This window comes from Nipponia nippon, unplaced genomic scaffold, assembly GCF_047370975.1.
Source record: "Nipponia nippon isolate SJK-2023a ecotype South Korea unplaced genomic scaffold, ASM4737097v1 scaffold_11, whole genome shotgun sequence".
Classification (NCBI taxonomy): Eukaryota; Metazoa; Chordata; class Aves; order Pelecaniformes; family Threskiornithidae; genus Nipponia; species Nipponia nippon.
Window position 1 is genome coordinate 15684918 of NW_028262302.1, and position 19524 is coordinate 15704441.

At 44.0% G+C, this 19524-nt stretch overlaps 1 protein-coding gene across 8 annotated transcripts in view; it reads right to left on the reverse strand.

Moving 5' to 3' along the window:
• Window positions 1-19524, reverse strand: part of SYNE3 (spectrin repeat containing nuclear envelope family member 3) — a 75768-nt gene that overhangs the window by 43966 nt on the left and 12278 nt on the right. For 4 of the 8 annotated variants that reach the window (XM_087747633.1, XM_087747635.1, XM_087747634.1 and 1 more), the window contains exons 2-5: window positions 18910-19173; window positions 6441-6598; window positions 2489-2661; window positions 1749-2058 (exon numbers count right to left, since the gene is read on the reverse strand). In XM_087747633.1, coding sequence (XP_087603759.1) covers window positions 1749-2058; window positions 2489-2661; window positions 6441-6598; window positions 18910-18964 — 696 coding nt within the window. In that variant the 5' untranslated portion in view covers window positions 18965-19173. Of the gene's footprint in view, window positions 1-1748; window positions 2059-2488; window positions 2662-6440; window positions 6599-9322; window positions 9342-18909; window positions 19174-19524 lie in introns of those variants that run through there. The other 4 variants (XM_087747639.1, XM_087747637.1, XM_087747638.1 and 1 more) reach the window with 2 other exon arrangements.

Here is a 19524-nt window from a genome sequence, read left to right on the forward strand (position 1 = left end):
CTTCTATGAAATGTGGTATTTGTAACCAATGCCAAAGCAAAGTTTTTTCTAGCGTCTCAGTTGGCTGGAGACATAAAGACATATTTTGTCTAAGTACTATGAGCCACTTCCTGATCTCATTTACAGCAGCGCGTATCCAAGTCAGCTAGAGAAATTACACTATGTAAAACCAGTCTCAGACAGGTCGCATTCTGGCTTTGAGTATTCAAATGATTTGTTTGAAACAACTGCCTTATTAAAATAGCTAATGACTGTCTCCTGCTTCAAAACCAAAGACAAATCTTGGTTAGAAGCAGTGAATGAGAATGTTAAGTGGCAATCTAGATAGACAACAGCTGAATTCCCAGGAACCTTCTTATTTGTAAATCCAGTTGCTTTGTAATGAAGAGATCTACCCTTAAAAATAAATAATCAATGTTGAGGCGTAAGTCTGTTGGTGGCTTTACAGCCTCTCTGTGGCAGCTGCAGTTACAGAATTTCCAAATATGCTCTGGTTCTTGGAGAGACTTATTAGCAGCAGTTTTATCTTTATGGCTAAAAAATATCTGTATTTTATGCTCACGAAAGGTGCCAGCTCAGGGTTTTTTTGTTGTTTTGGGGTTTGGGTGGGGTTTTTTTAAAACAGAAGAAGTATCTGTAGATCAAGCGGAGCAATGGCATGAGCATCCCAATGTTGTTGTTCTTCCAGTGTGATCTGAAATTAACTTTGTATGACAGCACCCAGGGCAGGAGAGCACACATAACTGTCAGGCTCCAGTTCTGGGCTGGGACATAGGCGTGGGAAGAAATAGAAGGCAACATTATGACAGAGGCAGATAGCAGAGCCAGTACAATGAAAATGATTTGTATTTGCACCAGGTAATTCCAGCCTATGGAATTCCTGGAAGCCACTGTGAGACAAAGACTAGATTTTAATCTCTGTATGTTTGGGATAGATGTGTCTATATACATTTGAAATATCCCTTTGAGTATTTCTATTGATATAGGCTAGTAAGAAACTGAATTTGTCCCGCCACCTGCAGATGTCTGCCCTTCGGCCATGCCACGTGGTCCAATCCTGTCTTCACCTGACTTTTAGAAGTGACAAGTATGAGCCTTATCTGAAATCTTTACCTAGAAATAGGGTCAAAGGAAATCACCAGCACTGAAAGATGAACTAGGATGTCTTATACCAGCCTATCTAACAACTGTTCAAGCTGGAAGATTACCATCAGGCAAGGATCAGTATCTTTGTGCAGTGAAAATCTTTCAGATACTAGAACTGGCTAGTTGAGTTCCGTGTTGGGCCGCAGCTGACTCCCACCTCCGTGTTTCCCAGTTCTGCAGGCGGGGAGTGTAGCTCTGGATCTGGACCAACGCTACATCCTCCAACAAGGGTGCATGCATGTAAAATTCCCTGGCTCTGGGAATGGGTACTTTGCATCTGGTTATACAAAGACTATTAATGCACTGAAAGATGAGCAACAATTCAAACTTTATACAGAGATGACCTACACCAATACTCACTAGATCCTAGCAAGCAGCTTGCAGTTACTTTATAACAGCATGCTATAAAGTACAGTGTAAGAACATCCCAATTAACAGCTTATCTTGGGACATGACTGTTGCAAACAGACCACTGACTGAAAAAATGGGGGTCTGTTTCTTTTTGCAGCCCTACCAGGTAAGCCCCATCACTCAAGAAGCAGACAGTAAAGAATACTGTATATTGGTGAAATCTGAACACCTTCCATTCTTTATAGGTGTACCTGAGCTTCTTCCCTGATTCCTTCATATTCCACCCTCATTTTCTTCTGAACATCCTCATCAACGCTGGGGTCACCTATCCTGTTGAACAAGGAAGCAGCTTCCTCTAGCAGCCTTTCCAGCAGGACTGACTGATTTAAGACATCATTCAGCAGAACCTGAGCATGGCTCAGCTGCCACTGCTTCTCCTTTAAGCCAAGCTGCAACTCAATGTCAGGCTCCAAGGTCACCCTCATGTTGTGAATCCATGCGTAAAACTCATCTTGGGCTTTCAGGTACTCACTCCAGTGCAGCCAGACCCACTCAATACGGCTGTTGGGGAGAGCAAGAGAGATGAGTTAGATGAAATTATGTTGGGAGCAGTGGAGACTGGCAAGCTCAAAAGGCCATCAAAGCAAAGGACAAGGTTCTCAGCAATTTTAATCTGCTCGGACTTCAGAAGGTCAGGATTCATTTCCGAGGACCTCCCTGCTCAGGGAGGAAATATTCTGTAACAGGTCCCTGTGCCTGGCAGAACTCATCATTCAAGACCATGAGATGGGCTGGCTGTGAGGGGAGAGAGCACTGAGGTCCCACCGACCCTCTCTCCCTGCACAGTCCCCCACATGCTCAAGGGACTGGGATTAGCAGTGATTGCCATCTACAGTCCAGACAGCAGAGAAAGGCAGGAAGCACTTTATGAAAGCACTGGATGAGACAACTGCCTCAACACACCAAATAGCAAAGAGTATGTTTGTCTTACCTGTGACAGTGAGTAATGTATATGGCTGTCTCTTCCCACAAGGCTTTAATGTCTTTCAGTTTAGATAGTACCTCATGCTTCTTATCCTCACCGATGCTGCGAAGAGCAGCATCTGCCTTCGCAAGAATCACGTCCATTTTCAAGCTGCCTTCTGGTTCCAGCGCACGTATTTTCTATGAGAAAAACAAATGAGACTGAAAGCCTGACAAGAAAGCAAGCGTAATTGTTGCCATTTAAACTTCGTTTTCACCCAGGAATCATGAAGTCCCTGCTGCAAAGCTTGTCCTGAACAGAAATATGAACTTCTCTTCAGATTTGTTTATTCTTAAACATCCTAAAGGATTCAACTGAATTGAAAACCACGCAGCGATTGAAAAACATTTTAAATTAGCTACAGAAAACAGATCATCTTCTATCAAATATCTGTGGCTGTGTTTTCATTTCAGTTATAAAGTTATGGCACTATGTTGCCACATACCAGTTGTTCTCCCCCACCCACCAAAGAGTGTAGAGGTGATCTCCACAGGGTACACTGCAATGTCTCAATTTTAAGCTCTACTATAAGAAATCATGAAGCATATTAAAAAGGCTTCCTATTGCAAATAAAAGTTGGCTCAGAACACAAGCCAAGAGAAATTAACTAGTGGAATTTTCTGCCTGCTACCAACTTTTGCTTTGACCCTAAATTGCTAAGTTATGAATTGGTGAAAACGTGTATCTTACACAAACTGGAATGCCAGGAACTGAAAGTTTGGCCATCTAATTTTAAGTAGATTCTCTTCCTCTACCCAGAGATGGAAAATCAGCACAACTTCTGTAAAATGTAACAGATTAATTATGTCCTGATTTAGATGTCAGCTATCAGCATCACTTTATCCAAATTTCTGACACCATCAGATTAGCTATTCTTGCTGTTCTTCCACAAACTCCTGGCAAACTGCAGGCTCTCAAGTTTGAAGGAAAAGGCTTCTATAATGAAAACACTGAGAGGTTCAAAATCAGCAACTGCTTTTGGAAAGATTAGGCCCATGGGATTTGTTCAAAGAAATCTCGTCAGTTATTGCAAAGGTGAGACCAAATCACAGGCCTTTGCATTTCCAGTCTCACATTCTGGGAAAAGACTGTTCTTTTGGCATGTACACAGCACATGTCTACACATGTGACGTACAAACAGGTGTTTGGACGAACTATCTACTATGAAAAGCGTGATTAAAAGAATCATGGAAAGCAGGGCAAAGGGTAGGTCAGAGAAAGAAAATAAAAGCCATAGCTATCACCCGACAGGAAAAATTTAAGAGTAAAGCTGTATTCTAAGCCTGACATTTTTCCAGCAAGTGAAAGCAAACAACAGCTGGAGAGAAAGCATAGAATCATAGAATCATAGAATCGTTAAGGTTCGAAAAGACCCTTAAGATCATCGAGTCCAACCGTTAACCTAGCACTGCCAAGTCCACCACTAAACCATGTCCCTAAGCACCACATCTACCTGTCTTTTAAATACCTCCAGGGATGGAGACTGAACCACTTCCCTGGGCAGCCTGGTCCAGTGCTTGACCACCCTCTCGGTGAAGAAGTTTTTCCTAATATCTAACCCAAACCTCCCCTGGCACAGCTTGAGGCTGTTTCCTCTTGTCCTATCACTCGTTACTAGGGAGAAGAGACCGACCCCCACCTCGCTACAGCCTCCTTTCAGGTAGTTGTGGAGAGCAATAAGGTCTCCCCTCAGCCTCCTCTTCTCCAGGCTAAACAACCCCAGCTCCCTCAGCCGCTCCTCGTCAGACTTGTGCTCTAGACCCTTCACCAGCTTTGTTTCCCTGCTTTGGACACGCTCCAGCACCGCGATGTCCTTCTTGTAGTGAGGGGCCCAAAACTGAACACAGTACTCGAGGTGCGGCCTCACCAGTGCCGAGTACAGGGGCACTGTCACCTCCCTGGTCCTGCTGGCCACACTATTCTTGATACAGGCCAGGATGACATTGGCCCACTTGGCCACCTGAGCACACTGCTGGCTCATGTTCAGGCGGCTGTCAACCAACACCCCCAGGTCCTTTTCTGCCAGGCAGCTCTCCAGCCACTCTTCCCCACGCCTGTAGCGTTGCACGGGGTTGTTGTGACTCAAGTGCAGGACTCGGCACTGAGCCTTGTTGAATCTCATGCAGTTGGCCCTGGCCCAATGATCCAGCCTGTACAGCAGTGGCTGTACAGGCATTTTTCTTTTTCAAATCTATTTTTTAGGTGATTGCTATCTTTGGCTGGCATTTTCTTTAACAAATTAACAGAAAATAAACCACAGGAAGGAAGCATGAAAAAAAATACAAGCCAGATGCAAAAAAGGAACTGCAAAATGATCACTGGATTTGAAAAGAGCCAATAGGTGAAGCAGTGAGAACATCACAAGGAGACATGAGCTAGACAGGGAAGCCAGGCCCAGAAAGGAGGCAGGACGAGGGAGCAGAAGGTGGATAAGGTACACACAGGAAGAGAGAACAGACACTTGTTAATCTCTAGAATGATGAATTCCCAAAATCTGAATTGAAGAAAATCTTCTAACATGATTTTGTGCATGTTATAGACCTCCTCCAAAGCCCACAGAAGTCAGCAGCCTTCAGTTCAGGCCATATTAAATCACCACAAACCTCTAAACCTTGCATCTGGTTATCTCTGCCATGAATGCATCCCCTTTGCCAAACTACCGCTCTCCCTGCTCAAGTTCCTGTGTTTCTTGCATGTTTTTTGAGACTGTACATATCATTGTTTCCCATACAAAAGGAAAGGGTGAAAATAATTTAAGGGCAGAAATAAATCTATAGAGCAAGAGGAAATACTTCAGATTTTCATGACTGAAATGCAAGTCTAACCATCATCCATCACTCTGTGAACAGTGTCTATATTATGCCAGAGGCAAGATCCAGCCTCCAATGAGCCACAGTTAAGGAAAAAAGGCTGAAGACATCGCCGTACCATCATGTAAACTACCTTGTCCTCCATGTAAGCCTGCAATGGTTTTTTTTGGAGTTGTTAAACTTCAGAAGAGGCACTCCAAACATGAGTAGACACAAAAAAAGAAAGACTTTTGGGTAAAAAATGATGGAAAAGATATGGCCATTTAATGTAAAGAACAGACTAGTTGGAACTAAAGGTAATACAAGTATAAAAATAGTTTTAATGTTAATCATAGAAATACCTCCACTCCCTCTAATCATGAATGGCAGAGATGGGACAAACAGGAGTGTTTCATTCTCTGAGATTACAAGAACAAGATAACATCTAATAAAACCGAAGTTAATGAATGTGAAATCACTGTAAGAGAGCAGGCACAATCTGCAATGGGATCTCTATGAGAAGAGTTATACAAGAGATTAAATAAGAACAGAAAAAAAAAAAGAAAACATTTACCTTTTCATTAGACAGATTATAAAGGGGAGCTGTAAACCCTGTTATCATCAGGGTTTATAGAAAAGGACAAGGGGATTACTCTAGAACAGCCCATTACTAGGACACTGCAATCTTTCTCTATCAGTGCCAGAGTCCTGGAGCAGACAGAACACTAATGTGATCTGATTCTCTCATGCTACATGCTGGACTTCTGCAAATCACTATCTGGTTATTTCAAGCAGCGACTCAATTGTTTCAGGTTTGAGCATGCTCATAGGAGAGTGTAAACATTTTAACCTGCCAAACCTGCTGCTAGTCTTCCAAATCAATCTGAAAAGCTTGGAAACCCGTGATATCAAATTGCCATCCTCTTTTTCTACAATGTCTGTAAACATTTTACAGATGGAAAAATTAGAAAGAATACTGACGTAAACCCATCCACACAGGACCAATATTCCAGCAAGCAGAGGCAGCTGATAGTTTGCTAATGGAAAACTCCAGAGCTCACAGCAATAACTGCTGTAACAATGGCAGCAGTGACAGCCATCTCTGAACCAGTACATCACTCTTCCCTTACCTCAGTCTCTCTCAGTCTGGCTTCTAGGGCAGACCGAGGTCCCTTGGTGTTGTCATTGATCCTCAGTCTCTCTTGGATGGCCTTCATCCAAGCTTCTGCGTTCTCCACGCTACTGTCAAATTCATCCTGTAGCTGCTGAGTCATTGCATTCGAAGAAGCTGAAAGGATAAAAAACAGGGAAGTAAGCAGGTTTTGGTTAAGACCTAAACAGGAATGCATTCAAGGCAATCTAAAGGAGCAAGGCAGAAAAGCTAATGTTGTTGTGGCTTTCCTTTTTAATGATAATACCAAAAAATGTAGCAGTATCACGATTCAGTCGAGCACAGAGAACGCATTCACACTGCAGCTTTCCCAAATGAAAATATACCAGGAAACAAAAAGAAGGTGGGGAACTGTGGGAGGCTCCATTACAGTAAACAGATTTAATTCAAAGCTTTCAAATTAGATTAATCTGGTGTTTGTGGTGTATTCCAGATTGCCTACACGAATCATAAACACTTTCTGTCTCTTCCCAGAGCCTAGGCAGTACAAAACTCTCCCTGTGCCCTTCCAGAGCACTTCTTCAGCCCATGCTTAACTTAGAGGTATATAAACCCCTTAAAGCTGGTGAGATCAGGATCAGATGCTTAGGCCCTCAGTTAACTTGTTCTGCTGAGACCATGGAGAAGCTATCCGAATGCACGTGCAGTGAGTCTAGGACATACAGACACAATGGGAATCGGCCAGCAACCGCCAAGACAAAAAACTCACAAGCCATCACATGGGAATATCAACACTTACGGATTTCTTCGTTTGCCACCTCTTTTATTCCATACCAGGCTCTGAGCGTTTCATTTTCCCCTCCCTCTCTCTTGTTGCCCCTTCCCAATCAGTGGGTGGGTGTGATGGTAGCTTGCTCTGTTGATGTGCTCTTGTGTCTTCTCTGTTTAGAGCTAAGCTCTCTGCTGCCCATATGGCCTCCTCTGTGCTTGTACAATAGAGGAGAGCCATCCTACACTCGGCCTTAGGCACTGCCATACTCGACTAATAAGGATGAATCATAACAAAGCTCCCTGTAGGTCAGCTCCACTGAAGTGAACAGAGAGATAGCCATTGACATTAAATGGTTTTGGATCACATCCTACAGCTACTGCCAGCGAAGCAGTCAGTGTCTCATGTAAATTAAAATATTCTTCTTCTTTGTTATTGATCAATGAAATATTTTTGCAGCACAGAGTTTGAGGGTTAATTACTGAACTCAAGTTTGTTGTGCAGATTTCAGTTCCGCAGCAGCGCCCTCAGCTTCCATGCGACAATTCACGTGGAAGAAAGTGCTCGGTGTGAGAGGGAGAGCATGGCCCTTGGCGAAGCTGGACCAATGGTCTTTTGTAACCATTATAACTCTCAGCAGCTTACTCTTTACAGGGGAGAGTCATCCTGCCTCTGCCCACTGGCAGAAAGCTTCCCACCATCCCGCTGATGTTCCTGCATGAGGTGAAAGAATTCATGCAATATTGCATGTCCTCCCCCATAGCTCCCAGTGCATTTTCTTCCACATTACACCAGAGGAAACGAGACATTAGTGTTCGCAACACTGATGTCTGGCAACAGAAACAGTCTAAATTGTTGCTTCCCAGCCTTCAGCAGGCTTTATGCTCAACAGGTCCCAGAACAGCGCAAGAGAACTGCCCCTGCAGAGCAGCTACTGCCCCACCCACGGGGGTTACTGGAGCAGAGGACAGGCCAGACCTCCATGCGCAGACGAGTGGAGCTGCACTTCCATGGAAGAGGGAATTCCTCCCTAAGTGGGAGACGTCAGATGGGGCAGAATCCAAAGCTGTAACTCTCAGAGCTAGAAGACAGTTTTAAAAAGTGTGACCTCACCTTGGAAAGATTAAAGAATAGAACAGGATGTACTGGATTTAGTGAGGGTGGGGTGGCACGGGGCAGCTACTCCCTCTCTCATATAAAAAATATGACAGGCTATATAATTAAAGCTAAAATCATTGACTTACATCACAAGAGTCCTAAGGATGAAGCCAGCTAAAGAAGTAATGTTATTTTCAGTGGACTGCTAGATAGCTGTGTCTTTCTCCAACTATGACTGGTCTAGAACTGATGTTTCTGAACCATAATAATCCAACCCTTGGAAAAAAGCACATATCTCTTTGCAGCTGACTGATCAACTCATTTTCACATTAACATTTCTCATTATATCTGGCCAGCCATAGAGGGACTGTCCCCTACAACTCTCCCTGTTACATACATACATTTCTGGGCAAATAGGTTCTGAATGTGTGAGCGTAAGCTGTGGCGATTCCAGTTATGCTATTGTGAAACAAAAACTCATGGTACATTTGCTGGATACACTCTGATGAGGAGTGGCATTCATTTCCTAGGAAAGGTTTCTATTCATGGCAACATCCATATCATATTTAAAACTGGCTTCAGGACTCCAGTTATGGAGGAGCCAATAGAGAACATTACGTTATCGTAGTCCTATTTCTCACAAAAGTACAGGGCAATGAAACATTAACTATGTGGAAAACCTACTTTCATCTAACACGAAGAAAACCCCACTCACACTCTGCCCTCATGCTGCTCTCCTCTGAGCACAAGGATTTTCTGTCCAAAACCCACAGATACATGGACCACCATCCCACACACAGGCATTCCACGTAAGCAGCCAATGTAGGAAGCCATGAAAAATGTTATTTCAATATTAAGATCACCAGTTTGCAAAGGAAGAGAAGCACTTTGTTACTCCAACTGTCTGCATAACATCGTTGACTGATTTTGACCAAGTCATTCCTATACCTAGCACCATAAAGATGATCAAATTTAGCATGGACTCTGACCCAAGGCCCAGGCGGATTTCGTGGTAACCTTATGACCTGCAATACCTGACATGGGTTTGGGCTGCCTGCTGAGACAGACTTGTCCTGTCCTTCCTCTTTCCTCCCCGCTGGGCAGCCAGACCCTGGCTGAAGCAGTCAGCTACAGTGTCCCCAAATCTTTTGTTCTGGAACCTGCTCACCCTTCCCAGGCATTAAAGGCACAGGTTGATATCTGCAAGGAAAAAGTATGTTTTCTGATTCGTTTTCTGCTTGGGAGGAAGAACAGCTGTTGACTCTATCTGAAATTTGGCAATATCTGTCATTTCTTTGCAAATGCTCCTAAAGCTGGGATAAATGATTACTGGTTAAGTGTTAATGAATCAACAGTGTTTACACTATTTCTGCTGCATCATTGCAACTAAATTATTGAGCAATACTTCTGGACATGAAACACAGGGCTCTGATCAGTGCAAGAAATCCAAAGGAGACATAGCAGCTCCTGGAACAGACCTGAGCTGTTCAGCTGTGCAAAGCCAGCATTAACAGACCAACCTGCAACAGCAGCAGACCATTAGGGCCACCTGTACCATGGTGTGACAGCCCCCGTCCCAGGTCGCAGGCTCAGTCGCTAGGACCCACTCTGCCAGGGAAAGCCTCCCCGTAATCACAGGTGCGATCCTCTGAGCAATTTGTACAAAATTATTTTTAACATAGTAATTTTCAAATGCATGTAGCTGTTCAAAACAGCTTTTCATTTTAATGCCACTTGAATCGGTGTATTAATTCATACCGTGGAAGGCATATTTATACTGCAGAAAGTATTTAGCATCTCTATACATGTTACTAAATGAGGGTAATAACTATGCCTAAGAAATTCTGGCATAAATAATGAGATGCTGATCAAAACCAAGTTTTATTTGTCCAAATGCAATAACACAGTTACTTAGTAGAGGTAAGGAAGAAGCGTATTTCAGGGTGCTGAGCATAACTGACCCAGGACAGCTCCTGCAGCACGTCCAGAGGTTATAAAGCATGTTTCAGGAGCAGGAAAATATAAGACACAGATTAGCTCCAGAATCCTTTAGCTGAACCTCTCCACAACACTACTCTTCCTACCTTCTCTGAATCACCCTCCGTGGCCCCCAAAACACCGGCTGGCAGTGTCTGGGTAGGCACACATGTTTCAGTGCCACAGAGGGCACGATGCCTCAGCCCTCGCCCAGTTGCTTTGCCAGACCCACTGCACACCCGCAGCACAAGCAGGGCTTGTACTGGGCCACCTGTGGCTCAGTTACCATGCACAGCATACCTGCACCTTTGGAACAGGGAAAGATGAACTCCTGTGGCAACACACACCTGTCTCAAGGCAGCATCACTCCTCTCCCCCTCTTTCATCCAGGCACAAAACCATTTAGCGAGGAGGGAAGTCAGAGGACTGTGACCCACCGCCTGTTTCCAAACTCCCAGAGAAGGGGCAGCTGGCAAGGCCCCGGGGGCACACACACTGTCCCCCTAGCTTGTCCATGGGCCAAAGGCTCAATACCCCAACATGAATTAATGAGATCCAAAGCAACAGCAAGCTGCGTTTTGCTTATAAAATCTTCTCAGCTCCTGAGCTATGCCCCCTTTCTGTTAGGCTGAAGAGAAGAGATACAGAGGCAGCCTTATATCAGCTCTGGTCTTGGAGCTGTCTCGCTGAAAGAGCAGATAAATTGATTAGCTGACTGCTCTGCCTTATAGTTCTTGGAGCCACTACATGGTAGCAGTGCCATTGAGGGATGTGGAGATGCCTGGGTCTCCACGGCAGACCCTGAGACAGTGAAAGGCACAGGTCATCCTTCATGGGATCCACCCAGCACTTGCGGGGACAAATTTCTCTGAGCCCTTCTTCCTTAAGTACAGCTACTTCAGCAATCTTTCTAGTGCATCTAATAACTCTCACTAGGGTATTGTGAGATTTACTTATTTAATATTTGTAATGCACTACTGAGAGCTTTTAAAGTTATTTTGCAAGAGTGTTGTCTTTTTGTTAGGATTATCCTATCATTTTGCAGTGTTTCCTAACGTACTATTTTCTGTCTGCCAAGTCATGCTGCTTTTAAAAAAACAAAACAAAACAAAACAAAACAAACTTCTTAAAACGTTTCTCACAACCACTCCCATTTTAAACATTCTTTTAAACCCTACATTTTTACAACACAGGCTTTAAAATGGTTTCAATATGTCTTAGATTCCCATATTCATATACTACTTGACTAGTTTCCAGAACCCAGTTCTTACAAAAACAAAAGTACAAAAATGCTCCAGGAAATTCAAATCATTCATTAGGGAGACCGTTTTCCAATTATTGAAATCCTTCAAACTTTTCATAACCCTTTACATTTGGTTCTGGGATTGAACGTGGAAAAAAAAGATTTAAAAAAAAAAACACTGGACTGTGTCAAATTTTATACAAATGCATGAGTGTGGAAGCAATTTTAGTTCTGGGAATTGTATCTGGGATAATTTAATAACTTTTCGGGTTCCCTGGATACTGTAAAGAGAGCTCAGAGAAGGAGCAGAGCTGGGCAGCTCTGACCGGTCTGCTTCAGGCTGGAGCGGAGGGTCAGTCGTTGGCACAAATCACAGAGAGGCAAAGCACTGACCGTTGTCTTTCCAAAGCTGAATATTCTTGGTCTACTCCAGGAGGAGCTATTTTGAATCATGTTACCAGTAGCTGATGCTTTGCCAGCCAAGGGACTGGAAGCCTCCGAAGAGCCGCACCCACATAGAAAAGAGTTAAACCGCCTGAGTAGGTGCAGAAGCCCTCAAGGTTGCAAATAAAAGGTGTAGTTATTTCCAGCATAATCTTTTAGAGGCTCAAAACATTAATCCTATCACCTTGGCCATCTTCCAACACAGCCTTTTCCTGTGTTATTTGCAGTGAATGTTTATGACAGTCAGCAATTGTTTGCCCTAATTAATGAGCTAGAGAATAAATAGTTTTTTGGAATAAACACATCCATATCCTAGCTACAAGCATCCCCTTCAACCAAGGAACGCTAACATCATGAGCACATACAGCACTCATGCATATCATAACCATTTCCTTTCCCTTACAAAACAATCCATAGGAAGCCTATGGCTAATGTAAGACATTCTGCCACAACATGATCACACCTGACCATTTTCTATCTATTTGATACAAAAACCTGAAAAGCAGACAGAAAAAATTGTTTGTCAGACATGCTTTGCACAGCGTAATTTTTTCAACCATTTGTTTAAAGATTAATTTCAGACTTTGGTGAGAGCCAGTGCAAATGGGTCTCTTTTTGCTTTATGAGAATGCTGTGGAAAATTCATAATTTCCAGGTCTAAAAAAAAACATTTCCTAAAAAGAAATCAAAATTATAAAATAGTTCTATTTCTGAATGGAATCATCATGTGCAAGTAAGGCAGAGCTGGGTCCCGGGGCTCTCTTCCCTTTTAGTATCAGGAATGACAATCAGTAGATCTGACCACAGCATTTTTAGTTTCGATATTTTAATCTTCAAGTGGTTTGGGAGCAAAAAGTATAGGTGAGGACTCTTAATTACAAATCTCTCCCCACTCCATACACTCCACAAACACACTTCTGCGTTCCCAGGTCACTCTATGAGACAGGCTGGTCTACCATGATTCAACTAGATAAGTAAAATGAAGGGTTTAGTACTGGTCTAGAATTCCTTTTTACCACCAGTGAGACAGCGTATCTGTATTGGATATCTGTCTGGTTTAGACTTTGATCTTCTTTCCCCACATTATTGATGTATTAAACAATCTTTAGAGCATTTATTCATTCAGCCACCCCAGGGAGTTAGGCTATCTCTACCCCCTTTATAGGTAACACCTCAGGTTCAAAGGCACTTTGTTTCTTGCCTCTAGGCAATAAGGAAATACTTGAAAGGACAAGAACAAAATTGGTAATTCAAGTAATAAACACTGCAGACCGTGATTTTCAACCTTTTCTGATAGGTATACCTTCAAGTGTCTCTACAGAGATGCACATCTCTGTTTAGTGACTTTAAACTTAATGACAATGGAGCAGATCATCTTGAGTGCCATTACATGGCATGTACGGGACAACCAGGGGATCAGGCCGTCAGCATGGGTTTATGAAAGGCAGGTCCTGCTTGACTAACCTGGTCTCCTTGTATGACAAGGTGACCCGCTTAGTGCATGAGGGAAAGGCTGTGGATGTTGTCTACTTGGACTTTAATAAGGCCTTTGACATGGTTTCCCACAGCATCCTCCTGAAGAAACTGGCTGCTCATGGCTTGGACGAGTATACTCTTTGCTGGGTAAAAAACTGGACGGGCCTAAAGAGTTGTTGTGAATGGAGTTAAATCCAGTTGGTGGCTGGTTGCAAGTGGTGTTCCCCAGGGCTCCAGCATTGGGGCCACTCCTGTTTAATACCTGTATCAACGATCTGGATGAGGAGATCCAGTGCACCCTCAGTAAGTTTGCAGGCGACACCAAGTTGGGCAGGAGTGTTGATCTGCTGGAGGGTAGGAAGGCCCTACAGAGGGCAGGCTGGATCGATGGGCCGAGGCCAGTTCTATGAAGTTCAACAAGGCTCAGTTCTGGGTCCTGCACTTGGGTCACAACAATCCCATGCAATGCTACAGGCTTGGGGAAGAGTGGCTGGAGAGCTGCCTGGCAGAAAAGGACCTGGGGGTGCTGGTCAACAGTCGGCTGAATATGAGCCAGCAGTGAGCCCAGGGGGCCAAGAAGGCCAATAGCATCCTGGCTTGTGTCAGGAATAGCGTGGCCAGCAGGACCAGAGAGATGATAGTGCCCCGTACTCGGCACTGGTGAGGCCACACCTTGAGTACTGCGTTCAGTTTTGGGCCCCTCACTACAAGAAGGACATCGCGGTGCTGGAGTGTGTCCAGAGAAGGGCAACGAAGCTGGTGAAGGATCTAGAGAACAGGCCATATGAGGAGCGGCTGAGGGAGCTGGGGTTGTTTAGTCTGGAGAAGAGGAGGCTGAGGGGAGACCTTATTGCTCTCCACAACTACCTGAAAGGAGGTTGTAGCAAGGTTGGGGGTCAGTCTCTTCTCCCAAGTAACAAGCAATAGGACTAGAGGAAATGGCTTCATGTCACACCAGGGGAGGTTTAGGTTGGATATTAGGAAAAATTTCTTCACTGAAAGAGTAGTCAGGCACTGGAACAGGCTGCCCAGGGAAGTGGTTGAGTCCCCACCCCTGAAGGTGCTTAAAAGATGTGTAGATGTGGTGCTTTGGGACATAGTTTAGTGGTGAACTTGGCAGTGCTAGGATAACAGTTGGACTTGATCTTAAAGGTCTTTTCCAACCTAAACAATTCTATGATTCTATAACAAGAGGCCTGCTTTTCCTAGTTACTGTTCACAGACTCTTTAGCCTGGGGAATCACAGGTTAAACACCTCTGGTCTAAAACTTCATCAGAGATTCTTCAGATACAGGGTATCTGCTCTGGCAGTTTCCCCTGGAGGGTACCTGCGGGCTTACCAGCAGTCCACATCTTCTGAATTTGTTCCCAGCTGCTGAAGTAGGCTAGGTTTCAGCTTTGCTCCACTTCCTAAGAGTTTTAGCATCAGTCAGCCAACGAAAAAGCACTGCAAGCCAATAGCATTAGTCTCACAGCCTCTGGAGGCTAGAATTTATGTATTTTAATTATCTCCCCCTTGTCCCACAGACTGTACGATCCCTCAGTACTGGGTGCCAGTCACAGCACTGATATACTGACTAATCAACCTCTGTGGTATCTGCCTCTTAGCTACAGATCAGTGAAAAATTCAGAGTGAATAATGTATCTGATAAATCATTCCTCTGGTCACATATTGTGTATGGACAATCTCATTTTCTTAAAGGTGTGGTTATTCCTAACTATGTGCCAAATATGTTCTGCAAATTAGTTTTGCTCTGTAGACTATTCCCAAGTAATTCTTCCTTGTGATTCTTAATAGCCGAGCTGCACTGCTTAATTCTGGTTTGGCATCACAACCCTAGTAAGAAATTGTCCATCTTCCCTGACTGGCTGGCAACAGCGCCGCTCGTTGGCGTGCAGTTTGTCACACAGTAACTCCCGAGGGCCATTTTAATAATCAATGTGTTAAGCCATGTACGAAGAGCATGCTTTCACAGCACCCTGCAGTGAGCAGAAGTGCCCTACAGTTAAAAGGATAATACCTCTGACCCCAAGAGATTACAGAGCACATGTCAGAAGGGGTTCAGCGACGAAAGCAGGGCATCAGTGTGTACTTAGGGACATGGAGTGGTGGACGGAAGAAAGGGCTGTTGGATACTGCAGCTGCATTTCCAGTGCTCTGTGCAAGCTGTGGTGGCTCCACCACCCATGTCCCCCGCCACCCCCTGAAGCCAGAGATACTCAGAAAAAGATCCTCCAGCCCTGCTCGAGCATGTGGCCTCAGCATGGGGCCTGCAAGCACACTGGGACTCAGAAGTGTGTCTCACACAAGGAGAGAGGGTTCATTGCACCAAACCTCAGGCTGTCAGTGGGACACCTTGAGCTAGGAGCCCCGCAATTCCCTGGGGAGTCAGTGCGAGAGAGGGGCACTTGCAAGCAAGGATCCATGCCAGAGGTGGGACAACTTGCCTTCTGAAGAATCCCATGTCCTGCAGAGGCTGACAATCATCATGTGGGTGCTCAGGGCTATGGGATGTACATCTGTCTACAAGCCTGCATCCTTTCCTCTTCCACATCCTTTCCTCTTCCATGTAACTGTTCCACATTTGGATCTAGGGGTTTTTGCACGTACAATTTTTTTTCCTCTTACAAAACTGTTGTTAAATTCGACCATCAGTCAAATGCCTCTGCCTCTGAGTGAGCAATTGTGTGCAACCTGGGAGCACTAAGCACACAGCTTTTAAAATAATAAACCTTCTAAGTCAAGTATTTACTAGAAACATTTGTTAGAAATAGTCATTTGCAAGTACTTAACAAGTATACTCTAAGGGCACAGTATCTTTTGTCCCCTTTAGAAGAACAGCTGAAGGACTAATTCCCCAAAACATAAGATTTCTCAGATATATCTTTCAAAACATTATCACTAGGATGAGGTGAATGAGATATTTACATGGAAAAAGTGAGACTCACTGGAATAAAAAAAAAAAAGTATCTAGCAAGTGGGGCAATACTAATTTTAAATACTGAAGTTGTTGATTAAAATAAATGAGTGATTTTCAGGGGATCAAAGCACATGATTATGGACAAAATAGCAGATTTCAATTTATATGGAACAGGAAGATCTGTTTATATAAAGAAAGAGAAAAATGACCACCGCAAGAGTTAAACCCTTGAAATGCTGTCAAAAACATAGAGCAGGGTAAGTAAAGCTAGACTTAAACAGCCAGCACTCTGGACATGATTTAAAGTAATAGTTGCACTAAGCTGATAATGCCAGGCTTTATATTGCAAAGTGGCACTGGTTTCTGTTCAGACAAACACACGGGCAAACAAGGCCTGCCTGTGTCCCAAACAAAATACACTACTGGAACTGCCAGCAACCTCATCCCCAAGCCCAGAAACAAAGTAGACCACTGCAAAACGGTCGATCTAATTAATTTTGAGTGGTTGAGAACATTTCTGGAATTCAATAAAACAGGCTGCTTTCTCGTGACTCATTTTTGCCTGAACTATTGCAGTTTCCATGTCTTCGTCACCCTCCCACTGTGAGTGCTCGCCAGGCACTGTGGGTTAAAGAGCAAGATCGCATCTCTGCTTTCAATTGCAAAGACCCCTCCCAGCAGCCGCTGGAGCACCAGCAGGATTTCGGTTCTGTGAAGAGACCAGCATCGCCACAACTCCAGTGCTCTGCGTAGCCCAGGATTTCACAACAGGGATGAAGAATGCCTCCGAGATGGAGCAGCAAAGCCTTTTTAGTAGTCTTTTTAGCCTGACTGAGGACTGAAGTCCTACGGTTTTTAAACCTAAAGGGGATTTGAACCTCCTCCTACGGAAATTAATCAAAACCAAAACCAAGAGTAAAGTGGCAGCAGGACCCAGCAGTGAGCCGCATTTGTCAGCAGTCCACCTCCAGCGAGGAGGACCAGAGAGTTATTTAAAGCTGCGATCACAGATAATTACCGTGCTGAGCAGTGAGAGTAAAGCCGATGCTTATTCTTCTCACTCTTACATCATCCACTTTTAATTACCTTTTAGAAATAGAATACTACAACAAACCAAAGCTCTTTTTTTTTTCCTGTGGACATGGGAAAAGATAAGGTAGCTCAGCTCTATTTAGACCCCAAAGGGACCTCAGGGCCTATTTCTTCTCAGCAACTTTGAAAATCCCACCTGAAATATTAGGGGACATATCCCTGGGGCTGCCAGTTGCCAGAGAGCTAATGCAGAGATACATTCAGCTGAGGACTTGCACACGCAGGCTGGCATATTTGACAAACGTTTCCTGACAAATGTGTCATAGCACTAACGATTCTCAAACACCTAAAATAAGGAAAAGGTGTAAAGACATCGATTTTTATAACCCCAGTGATACATAATTCTTCTACAAGGAGTAATATACATCATGGCACAAACTTAACTTTGATCTAAAAGAAATAATGAACTTTTCTAAGTATTCTGCAAGGCCATCTTTTAAAGATACCACAAACACTTGTTATATTTTAAAGGCATTTCATGTCACTGGAACTTTCCTCTGCTATTTCCTTTGAATTCATACATCAGGGCTCAGCAGGGACCTTGCTAAAGGCTGACTCAGAAAACAGGAGAAGCAGGTTATCACCTTCCTGGAGGAAAATGCATTCAACTCCATGATAGGGGACCACTGCTAAAGCACAGCACAACAGAGACTCCAATAATCAGACGTTTTGTGCGAAGGGCTCAATGAGCACAATATAAGCGACGATGCTAGATGCAAATTGTACTCCCTAATTAAAAAAAAATATTGAATTTCTTTAATCTCTTTTTAACTTACTGCATATACCCAGGCCATGTTTCAACAGTTTTATATGGGACCTTAAACGCACACTATTTAACAAACTTCAGGGAAGGGATCTCAGCCATCCCAATTTGGTGAATATTTTGGGGCTATAAAACCTGATATCATGTCTTGAGTAACAGGAACACTTCCAACAGGTACTCTTTCTATCAGCTTCACTGGCTGCCCCTTATCTCCAACACTTGTCATGAGCACCATGGCTGGGATATTTTCACTTCTTTTTTCTTGCCTTACATGAAGGAGTTCCCCATCCTGGCCTGCTGCTCACTAAACAGTTTATCAGGCCTTATTTCGTCACACAGGGCCCTCACCCTCGGATCCTCCCACCCTCTCCGCCAGCACCCTGCGACACTCGCACGGAGCAGGAGGCGAGGGCTTTCTCTGGGGACAAGCACACGAATGGGCTGGTCTTTGTGCGTGCCACCAGCAACCAGCAGGCTGCTGCCAGAGCAGCCACTTATTTCTGTCTCCTTTTCATTATGATTCAAATCCTTGAAATTTCAAGGAACTTAATATGTTTGACGCTTCTAACTCTCTGGCAAATTTAAGGGAAAGTGGAAAATGAGTTCAAAAAGTTATTAGGAGCCAAAAGATACAGACACGCCACAGGGTCACGACCATCTCACTTCCTTATGAAGTAAAAGTAACAAACGTTGCAAAAACCTTACCAAAATCTTGGGTATTCTGGAAAAAAGGGCAGGTAAAAGTATGCAGCGATTTCATCAAAGTTCCCTGATGGGTTTCCAGCACAGCAAGCGCAATCCAGCCTGGCCTGCGCTGGGCGTTACGACAGCGGTTTGGCACGGCTGGCAGCACGAGCAAGTCCGGCGAGAAGAGAAACCAGCGGCTTCCTCCTTACTCATGTCAGAGGCAGCACAGGATTTCCTCTCTGCCTCCTACCGCGTGGTAGGAGTGAAAGAGGGGATGACAATCTAAAGACATATCAGACCAGGGGAAAAAAAAAAGAAAAGAAAACCAGCGCAGCATGACGGCACTGTTTGAAAGGTAGGTAAGATTTAAATAGCAATAATCCCCAGAAACTATCTAGTTCAGGTCATCAACTAACAAGCTGGTTAATTCCTGTAAGGATTAATGCTTGAAATTATTATGCCTGACAGATGTTTGCTGAACAGCAATTAGTCCAGAATACGCAGCATGAAAACTAGCAAGAAGCAAAAGTGCAGACAGGTACATGTCAGAGCTGAGATTTTCAGAAAGCATTGGCTCAACCTCTCACATAATAATTTGCCTTTCTACACACTTTATCTTCTGCTTCTTTTTTA